Here is a 10,461-nt window from a genome sequence, read left to right as displayed (position 1 = left end):
CCAGGCCGGTCTCAAATTCTTGGGCTCAAGTGATCCTCTCACCTCAGCCTCCTAAGTAGCTGGAACTATAGGGCTGTGCTGCCACACCTGGATTAACACAATTTTTAAGAGCAGTTTGAGTTTCACAGCTGATAATTTATTTTTAAGACTTGTTTTAATACTTGTCATTCAGTGTGGGACCTGCCTTTTGGATAGTTCTATCCCTGTCTCCACTGGTATTGTAGATTCTGGCATAGAAATGTTGGCCTTGGCAGATGGCAGATAGAGAGCTTCCTCCAGATGGACAGGGCTACGTCTGCTACTCCCTGGGGATGGCTGCTCCACCAAGCCCGCTCACATCACCGAAGCCTGCATTTCCCCTCTGGTCTTGCTGAAACCCAGACACCCAGAGCTCTCCTGCCACCTCCCTGACCAAGCCTACTGAAAAAGAGGCAAATTAGTCTGGGGAGACTTGTTCCTAGCTGTGGCAGACCCCTGTGGTGATGTACCCAATGCCTTATCCATCTTTTTCTTTCCTAGTGTCGGAACCCTGACTTTTATGCCAGGTGCAGTGGCTCACATCTGGACTCCCAGAACCTTAGGAGGCCAAGGTGGAAGGATTGCTAGAGACCACGAGTTCAAGGCCAGTCTGGCCAACATAGCCAGACTCCATCTTTACAAATCATTTACAAAAAAAAAAAAAAAATTAGCCAGGCATTGTGGTGTGTACCTGTAGTTTGTAATCCCAATTACACATGAGGTTGAGGCAGGAGGATCACTTGAACCCAGGAGTTCAAGGCTGCAGTGAGCTGTGATCATGCCATTGCACTCCAGCCTGGGCAACAGAGCAAGACCCTGTCTCTTAAAAATAAAACAAACAGGCCGGGCGCGGTGGCTCAAGCCTGTAATCCCAGCACTTTGGGAGGCCGAGACGGGCGGATCACGAGGTCAGGAGATCGAGACCATCCTGGCGAACACGGTGAAACCCCGTCTCTACTAAAAATACAAAAAACTAGCCGGGCGAGGTGGCGGGCGCCTGTAGTCCCAGCTACTCCGGAGGCTGAGGCAGGAGAATGGCGTAAACCCGGGAGGCGGAGCTTGCAGTGAGCTGAGATCCGGCCACTGCACTCCAGCCTGGGCGACAGAGCCAGACTCCGTCTCAAAAAAAATAAAAATAAAAAAAAAAATAAAACAAACAAATAAAAACCCCTGATTCTTACCGAGGAGGTACTGTGTGCAGCTAAAATAGTCTCCATTTCCCAGCTCTCTTTGCTGCAAAGGATGGGCATGTGACATAGCTCAGGCCAAGGTCCAGATAAGTCCCCAGGGTGGATGTCCCTTCCGAACATCAAAAAGGCAAAACCTTTCCCCCCTTCTGCCTACCTGGAATCCCTGTATTTTCTTATTTCATCCTCACAGTAGGTACATGGAGAAGGCATCATCCTCATTTTACAGGTGAGGAAACTGATGTTCAGAGAAGCGAACTGACTTTCTCAAGGTTGCAAGGCTCAGTTAGCTCTTCCATGAAAACTGAAGTGGCCAACTCACTGCATTGAAATTAATTGGCCTGGCCGGGCACGGTGGCTCATGCCTGTAATCCCAGCACTTTGGCAGGCCGAGGCAGGCAGATCACCTGAGGTTGGGAGTTTGAGATCAGTCTGATCAACATGGAGAAACCCCATCTCTACTAAAAATTTAAAATTAACCAGGCATGGTGGCTCATGCCTGTAATCCCAGCTACTGAGGAGGCTGAAGCAGGAGGATCTCTTGAACCCGGGAGGCAGAGGTCGCAGTGGGCCGAGATCACGCCACTACACTCCAGCCTGGGCAACAAGAGCGAAACTCTGTCAAAAAAAAAAAAAAAAGGAAGAAAAGGAAGGAGGGAGGGGGGGGAGGGGGGGAGGGAGGAAGGAAGGAAGGAAGGAAGGAAGGAAGGAAGGAAGGAAGGAAGGAAGGAAGGAAGGAAGGAAGGAAGGAAGGAAGGAAGGGGAATTAACTGGCTTTAAGTTTCCCATTTTGGCCAGGCTGCCAGGAAGCTGAGGGCTTACTGTGAAGCTCAAATCTAGCACTGCCCCTTAGCATGGGGACTTAGCTCTCTCCTTTCCCTTGTCCTCAGCACCTGTCATGAGGCTTGAGAGAGCAGTCGTTTTCTGTGGGGTGCCTCTGGCCCTCTTTTGGAAAGCTGGGGTGGGGGAAATGGTGTCCATGTGGCAGTTATCTGTCTTCATTGGCTTCTCCAGACCTCTCTACTCGGCGCTGGGCGGTGGGAGATGACAGGAATGGACGTGAATGGGCTCTGGTTTCTGCTTGGGCTGGGCCAGTAGGGAGCTCTGGTAGGAGGGAGCCCGCTCACAGCCTCCCCTTGTCCAAAAGCCTCATCCACAGGGTCTTGCCCCAGGGAGCACCCCACTCCTCCCAGTATCAGGCCAGAGGTCATATCACTATAAATAGCCCAGCGCCCTGTCCTATCCCTTGCTTTTTCCTATACATGCCCACACCTTTGTAAACTGTCCCCTTACCACAGTCTCCTCAAATCACCCAATTCAAGTGTTGCCTGCCAGGGTCCTGAACACGGAGCACATATAAACGGCATTGTTGGCCGGGGACAGTGGCTCACGCCTGTAATCACAGTACTTAGGGAGGCTGAGATGGGCGGAGAATCTGAGGTCGGAAGTCCAAGACCAGCCTGGCCAACATGGATAAACCCCATCTCTACTAAAAATACAAAAATTAGCCAGGCGTGGTGATGCGTCCCTATAGTCCCAGCTACTGGGGAGCCTGAGGCAGGAGAATCACTTGAACCCAAGAGGTGGAGGTTCTAGTGAGCCGCGATCATGCCATTGCACTCCAGCCTGGGGGATAAGAGTGAAACTCAGTCTCAAAAAAAAAAAAAAAAAAAAAAAAAAAGGAGCAGGGGCGTTGTTAAAAGATTTTCGGATCCTCTGGAGCTCTGAAAACTCTGTCCCCTCCCTACTCCCCTGGCTCTAGTCGGCTGAGCTCAGCTGTGCCTCATTCTCTCGTATCTGGACCTTACAGCCAGCCCCTAATTGGAAGCACCTCCCTGTCTCCAGCCCCAGCCCCACGTCCCACCAATCCTCTGTGAATGAGGCCATGGCCTCCCTCCACTGCCCTGAGCTCCAGGCGGGCATAGAAAGAAGGCATCCGGCCGTGGGCAGGTGCACAGGCGCTGCAGGTTCTCAGGTTTGCCGGGTGCATTGTAACCAGCACCCCCTCAGAAAGGAGAATTTGGGGTTGTGGGTGGGGGAACTGTCACATGAGCTGAAGGACAGACCAACGTGATGGGTGAAATGACAGCTGTGCACGGGCATCGTGGAGCATAGCAGGAGGGGCACCCACTCATCCCTGCTGGGGGTGGAGGTCATGGAGCAGGTGTTCCTGGAGTCAGGTCTGAGCCGATCCGAGCAGGTGAACAGTGGAGGCAACCAGACAGCAGGAACAGCATGGACAAAGAACAGGAGGGGGCTGCTGGCTGTCCCGGGCATGGCTGAGGGCAGAGTAGGTGGTAGGGGGAAGACAGAGGGGAGGTGGGCAGGAGCTGGGGTGGGCCCACAGTCGACCAACAAGGGGTCTGGACTCCAGGCCATAAGCCTCAGGGAGCGTTAAGCACAGGGACATCTGCCATATTCACTTTAAGGCTGGACGGGAGGAGAGCCAGCCAGGAGCTTGCCTGTTTGAGAGAGAAACAAGGCCTGGCCTCCAGAAGTGAGGGACTCACCCCCATTCACCTCTTCCCCCATCCTCGCCCTACAAGCACATATCGGGTTAAATCCACTCCGGCGCCTCCAACACTCCTGGCTCCCCAGCTCGCCTCTTCTAGTTGGTCCCACATGCAAGGCGGCCCTGAGAACCCGCAGGACCCAGCCAAGGAGGGCGCCAGGCCGCGGGGGAAGCCCCTCGACTTTCCCACCCCACTCCCCTAAACAGCCTCCAACGCATCTGTGTTATTTTTATTTTCTTTGCTTTGGTCTATACAAAAAAACCAATAACCAAAAACATAAAGCGATAATAATAAAACACTCTGCTGGGACCTCCCCCAGCCCCCCACACCATGTGCGGGAGATGGGGGGGTCTGAAACAGGAAGGGGAAGAGAAAGCCCCTCACCACACACCAGAGGGGTCAGCCAAGAGCACTTCTCAGGGTCAGCTAGGGCAGCTGTGTGGATGGGACAGGGGTGTGAGGGAGCTGTCCCCAGAGCTCCCCGGGGAGTGAGGGGTGGGCAAAGCCAACTAAGCATCCTGGAGAGAGAAGTCGGCGTCTCCTGGAGCAGGTGATTCACTCCATATCTCCTCCCCATCTCCCCTGGACGGTCCCTGAACTTTTCAAGAGAAGCTTTGGATTTCGGGGGGTTGGGTCTTGAACCTGGGCCCTGGAGACCCTGGGGGCTTAGGGCAGCTGGTCAGTGGAGTTCAGTGAGAAAATCAGACCCAGAGAAGGAACCAAAGCCCTTCCAGGCCCAGGCAGCTGGAGACAGGGAGGCTGGGGGTTTGGGGGGGTTGCTGGGGGGGAAACAGAAAGGGTGCTTGAGTCTGAAGCTTTAGTGGCCAGGGCCACAAGGGCGGGGAGGGGGTGTTAGGCCCTGGACCCATGCCCAGGACAGAAAAGCAGGAGCAGAACATTATCCCAAGAAAGACCCTACGGAGGACCTCTGGAGGCACGGGGTGCAGCAGGAAGTCACGCCCCGGCTTCCCCAGCTCAGGCACTTTTCTGTCTTGCCCCATCGCCTGCACGGAGAGCCTCTCAGATGAGGAACCGCACCTGTTGGGGAAGTGGGGACAGACAGGGGTCAGGGGCTCAGTGGACCTGCATCCACAGAAGCTCATGCCACTCCGTGTCACCTGCCCACCACCCCCAGAAGAGGCCAGCAGGAACAGGACTCCCCACCCCTACCAAGGACACAAGAAGAAGGCAGGCCAGGGCACGCCGTGCTTGGGGAAGCTCAGCAGCAAAGGGTCCCCCCAAAAAAGAAGCACAGGTTTCAGCGGGGAGATGGGAGGGCCTCCAACGGAAGTAGGTTCTAGAGAGGAGGGAAAAGCCTGCAAAGAGGGGGCCGTACTGGGGCCAGGCCACCTAGGCCAGCATGTGGTCTGCAGTGGGGTACGGGGGCCTGAGGCCGTCGCTGTAGGTGTCGATGGGGTAGTCTCCGTCCATGTCCATGTGCATCTCCAGCGGGTCAAGGGGCACGTCGCTGGAGTACATGGGGCGGTAGGTGGCATCCATATCTGGGGACGAAAAGTGGGGTCGGTCCTAGGGTCTGCAAGCCACCCTTCCGGGAGCCGTCTGCACAGCCTTCAGCTGCCTCCTCTACCCACGCCCACCCCTGGTGGGCCTGACCCCCTCCCCAGACCCCACACCAGGGCATCTAGACTGGGGTACATGTGGATGCCACAGAGCAGTTGCCACTGGTCCTCTGGCCCCGGAGACGTAATATTGCCCCCTCACACACAGCCACACAGCCACCCAGGATCTCCAGGGTCCTGAAGAGCCTGGCACACACTTACCATCTCCGTAGGGCTCATTGATGGGAATCATGCTCTGGGCCTGAAAAAGGAGAGAGAAACATAGAGGAGAGGTTTGAAAATGCAGGCTCCAAGCTGGATCTCAGCTGGGGGGCAGGGAGAGACGCTTCTAAAAGAAGGGGCTGGGCCGGATGTGGTGGCTCACGCCTGTAATCCCAGCACTCTGGGAGGCGAAGGCAGGCGGATCACTTGAGGTCAGGAGTTTCAGACCAGCCTAGCCAACATGGTGAAACCCCGTCTCTACTAAAAATACAAAAAAAATAGCTGGGCGTGGTGGCGCACACCTGTAATCCCAGCTACTTGGGAGGCTGAGGCAGGAGAATCGCTTGAACGGGGAGACAGAGGATGCAGTGAGCTGAGACTGCGCCACTGCACTCCAGCCTGGGCCACAGAGCGAGACTCTGTCTTGAAAAAAATAAAAAATAGCCCGGGCACAGTGGCTCACACCTGTAATCCCAGCACTTTGGGAGGCCAAGGCGGGCAGATTACAAGGTCAGGAGATTGAGATCATCCTAGCCAACATGGGGAAACCCCATCTCTACTAAAAATACAAAAATTAGCTGGGTGTGGTAGCATGTGCCTGTAGTTCCAGTTACTCAGGAGGCTAAGGCAGGAGAATTGCTTGAAACCAGGAGGCAGAGGTTGCAGTGAGCCAAGATCACGCCACTGCACTCCAGCCTGGCGACAGACCAAGACTCCGTCTCAAAAAATAAATAAATAAATAAATAAATAAATAAAAGAGGGGGCCAGAGAAAAGCAAAGAGGCCTTGGAGGAATACAGGATGATGAAATGGGGTCACCCAGTGCCCTGATGTACTCGTGTCCTCAGTACTCCCCAGGGAGGAGGGTTCCCCATTCATGGAGCAGGAACTCCTGCTGGATTAGAGCAGCTCATGGGAGGAGGGCAGGAGGCAGAGGACTCAAGAATGGGTGCAGGGCACTGCTCCACCCTGGAAAAGACCACCTGTAGCCTATCCAGCACCTCCACGCAAATTAGGAAAAGCACCCCCTCCTCAAACACCGTATACTCATTTGGGCAAAATAAAAATTGGCATTGTGTGGACATATGGTTCAACCCACTACTTCCATCTGCTAGGAATTGTTATAAATGATCCAATTACAAAATAAAAATCTGTAAAGTTGACAGTAGTAGGAGACCCCCAAAAGTCAAGTTGCCCTTGGGCAGTGCACAACTTGTGCAACCAACTACTGCGGTCCAGCCTAGGATACTCACAGCCTCCCAGGCAGCCGGGTCATGCTTGAAGAGGGAGTTGGTGAGCTCCACGGACACACGCTTCCGGTAGTCTGGGTTCTTGTCCTCAGAGATGCGGAACAGGACAGCAGCAGCGTAGGTGGCTGAGCAGAGAGGAGAGGAAAAGCCAGGTTAAACGTCTGCCAGCCTCCATCATGGCTGGAGGAGTGGGACCCAGCTGCCCTCTCCCAGCTCACCAGTGCCCTCGTTGCGGGAGTGCAGCAACTCCATGAGTGGGGCCGAGGCCCCCTCTGCATCAATGGCGTCGGCCGCCTCCTTGTCCTGGGCCAGCTCACACAGCACCCCGGCGGCCACGCGCTGGATGTTCTCCACCGATGAGTACAGGAGCTGGGCAGAGGGGACATGGGAAGCAGGGGAGAGGTGGGAAGGGGTGAGGCAGGCTGGACAACACACCCCACAGCCCTGCCCACCTCCACCCTGTAGCAATTCCATAGTGGAAAACGGGCCATCACTGGGGAGTAAGTGTTACTGCTTTAAACTGGGCTGAGCGTTGTTCATGAACTACCTTGAAATTACCTGTGACTCTGCCTCATCTAACCATTGGAATCTAGTGTTAAAGAAGTCACTGACATGAAAGATGTTAAACTCTTGTCTGTTATGGTACTTGCACATATTCTCCCAGTTTGCTGATTTTTTTTTTTAATGCTTTTTTAAGGTTCTTTCTGAAATAGATGGTTTTCACGTTTATGTGGTTGAATCTCAAGTTTTTTTTGTTTTTGTTTTTTCCATTTGTGATCTCTTTCCTTGCTTTGAAGCTTAGAAAGCCATGCCTGTGCAGGGGGTTGCTAAGTAGTCAATCTGGTGTGGCCACTTTCCTCCAAACTCCTCCAAAGACCTCTTGATGCCTGGTCCAGGCCCCCAAAATCTGGGACTCCTAACCTTGTCCTCTAAGCAGTGGTGGGGGCACCTCTCCTGCACACCTGCCCCAGACTCACCTGCACAAACAGAGGAATGGTGTTGAGCCGGAAGATCTCCATGCGGTTCATGGGGTCCCGGGCGAGGATGTGCAGGGCTCCGGTGCAGCCCTCCACAATCTCCTCCATCCTCACACCATCCTGCGAGATGAGAGAGGAGGCAGGGGGCATGGGACAGGTGCTGTCAGCCGAATGAACTTCACAGGCTCTTGGAATTGGCATCAGTTGCAACTGACCTCTGCATTCACACACACACCCACAGAGGACACCTGCCCCCCAGGAAGGTTGTCACAGGCACCACCAGCTCACATACCGTGTAGGGCTGCTGTGTGCCTGCAGCTACGTGGCGCTGGGCATCCTGGTGGGCCTTGACCAGCAGTTGGACGAGGCGGGGGATGACCGCTGCCTCCTGCAGCGGGGCATGGTTGGCTGGGCACAGGGCCAGATTCCTGATCAAGCCAATGGTTGCCTGGCAAAAAAAAGCCAATGGTTGCCTGGCAGCGATCAAGGGCACTTCTTGGACATCTGAAGGATCCCAGCTTCCCAGCTTCAGGTATCCCCTCCCTCCTTCACCTCTTCTGTCCCCGAGGCCAGACACAGGCACACTAGAAGATATCCAGAGAAGGAGACCATCCCAGCCATGTCACTTAATCCACAGGATCTGGGGGTGCTCATGGCTAATCCTTTTCTGTTTTTTTTTTTTTTTTTTTTTTGAGATAGAGTTTCACTCTTGTTACCCAGGCTGGAGTGCAGTGATGCAATCTCACCCCACTGCAACCTCCACCTCCTGGGTTCAAGTGATTCTCCTGCCTCAGCCTCCTGAGTAGCTGCGATTACAGGAGCCCGCAACCACGCCCGGCTAATTTTTTATATTTTTAGTAGAGACGGGGTTTCGCCATGTTGGTCAGGCTGGTCTCAAACTCCTGACCTCAGGTGATCCGCCCGCCTCGGCCTCCCAAAATGCTGGGATTACAAGCGTGAGCTACTGCGCCTGGCCGCTCATGGCTAATTCTAACAGCCTTTGCTAAAATGACACCCCATTCCAGAACATCCTGCCAGCCCCATGCCCAGACCCTCACCCTGTCCCCTCTCTCTTAACCACCCCCCCACAGACACCATGGCCTTGCTTGCTTTTCTGATCGTTCCCCAAGCCTGAATCTCAGGAAGTCTTTGCTCTAGGTGGCCCCGAAGCCTCCTGCTTGGGTGGTGCTCACATTGTCATGAATCCCCAGCAGGGCAGCTCTGGAAGGAGGTGTCCTGAGATTTCCTTCCCAGGGTCCTTGACCCACAGGAGCCACTTTGGCCTCCCAGAGCCTCTCAAGGTGTCATCCGTTTCATCATCAAAACAAGATGCCAGGACGGCAGGGATGAAAATCACAAGATGGGGATGTGAGCACACGGCAAATGACTTGCCAAGGTCACTTGCCACTTAGCTGCTGGGTTAGGATGCAAAGCCCCACCTCAGGTTTGCAGCAGGGACCAAGCATCAAGGAGGAGTCACACTGACATTTTTTTTTCTAAACATGGATTTTCTTTTTTTTAATTCAATGTATAGGCCAGGAGCAGTGGCTCACGCCTGTAATCCCAGCACTTTGGGAGGCCGAGGCAGGCAGATCACTGTAGGTCAGGAGTTCGAGACCAGCCTGGCCAACATGGTGAAACTACTAAAAATACAGAAATTAGCTGGAAATTGCTTGAACCTGGGAGGCGGAGATTGCAGTGAGCTGAGATCGTGCCACTGCACTCCAGCCTGGGCAACAGAGCAAGACTCCATCTCAAAAATAATAGTAATAAATAATAATAATTCAATGTATAGAATCATTTAGAGTCATTCTTATCTGCACTGTTTTTTTTTTTTTGAGACGGAGTCTCACTCTGTCACCAGGCTGGAGTACAGTGGCATGATCTTGGCTCACTGCAAGCTCCGCCTCCCCGGTTTACACCATTCTCCTACTTCAGCCTCCTGAGTAGCTGGGACCACAGACGCCCACCACCACGCCCGGCTAATTTTTTTGTATTTTTTTAGTAGAGACGGGATTTCACCATGTTAGCCAGGATGGTCTCTATCTCCTGACCTCGTGATACACCCGCCTCTGCCTCCCAAAGTGTGGGGGTTACAGGCGTGAGCCACAGCGCCTGGCCATGTTTTTTGTTTTTGTTTTCCAAGACGGAGTCTCTGTCACCCAGGCTGGATGGAGTGCAATGGAGAGATCTCAGCTGACTGCAACCTCTGCCTTCTGGGTTCAAAGTAATTCTTCTGCCCTGGCCTTCCAAGTAGCTGAGATTACAGGCACAGGCCACCATGGCCAGCTAATTTTTCTATTTTTTGTGGAGGCGGGGACTTACTATGTTGGCAAGGCTGGTCTCAAACTCCTGACATCAGGTAATCCTCCCGCCTCGGCCTCCCAAAGTGCTAGGATTATAGGCGTGAGCCACTGCACCTGGCTTGTCTGTACTATTAAATTGTCTTTTTTTTTTTTTTTTTTTTTTCTGAGACAGAGTCTCGCTCTGTCTCCCAGGCTGGAGTGCAATGGCCGGATCTCAGTTCACTGCAAGCTCCACCTCCCGGGTTCACGCCATTCTCCTGCCTCAGCCTCCCGAGTAGCTGGGACTACAGGCGCCCGCCACCTCGCCCGGCTAGCTTTTTGTATTTTTTAGTAGAGACGGGGTTTCACCATGTTAGCCAGGATGGTCTTGATCTCCTGACCTCGTGATCCGCCCGTCTCGGCCTCCCAAAGTGCTGGGATTACAGGCTTG

The 10,461-nt window shown here is 53.8% G+C and overlaps 1 protein-coding gene across 4 annotated transcripts in view; it reads right to left on the bottom strand.

The window, feature by feature from the left end:
- Positions 1–3,935: 3,935 nt before the first annotated feature.
- JUP (junction plakoglobin) overlaps positions 3,936–10,461 on the bottom strand; it is a 32,537-nt gene continuing 26,011 nt past the window's right edge. For all 4 annotated transcript variants that reach the window (XM_008012698.3, XM_008012699.3, XM_073005313.1 and 1 more), the window contains exons 9-15: positions 8,018–8,173; positions 7,726–7,845; positions 6,967–7,117; positions 6,752–6,873; positions 5,500–5,539; positions 5,055–5,220; positions 3,936–4,756 (exon numbers count right to left, since the gene is read on the bottom strand). In XM_008012698.3, the coding sequence (XP_008010889.1) occupies positions 5,069–5,220; positions 5,500–5,539; positions 6,752–6,873; positions 6,967–7,117; positions 7,726–7,845; positions 8,018–8,173 (741 nt within the window). In that variant the 3' untranslated portion in view covers positions 3,936–4,756; positions 5,055–5,068. The remainder of the gene's footprint in view (positions 4,757–5,054; positions 5,221–5,499; positions 5,540–6,751; positions 6,874–6,966; positions 7,118–7,725; positions 7,846–8,017; positions 8,174–10,461) is intronic.

This window comes from Chlorocebus sabaeus, chromosome 16, assembly GCF_047675955.1.
Source record: "Chlorocebus sabaeus isolate Y175 chromosome 16, mChlSab1.0.hap1, whole genome shotgun sequence".
NCBI lineage: Eukaryota > Metazoa > Chordata > Mammalia > Primates > Cercopithecidae > Chlorocebus > Chlorocebus sabaeus.
The sequence above is the reverse complement of the archived record's forward strand: the minus strand, read 5'-3'. Positions and strand labels throughout refer to the sequence as shown.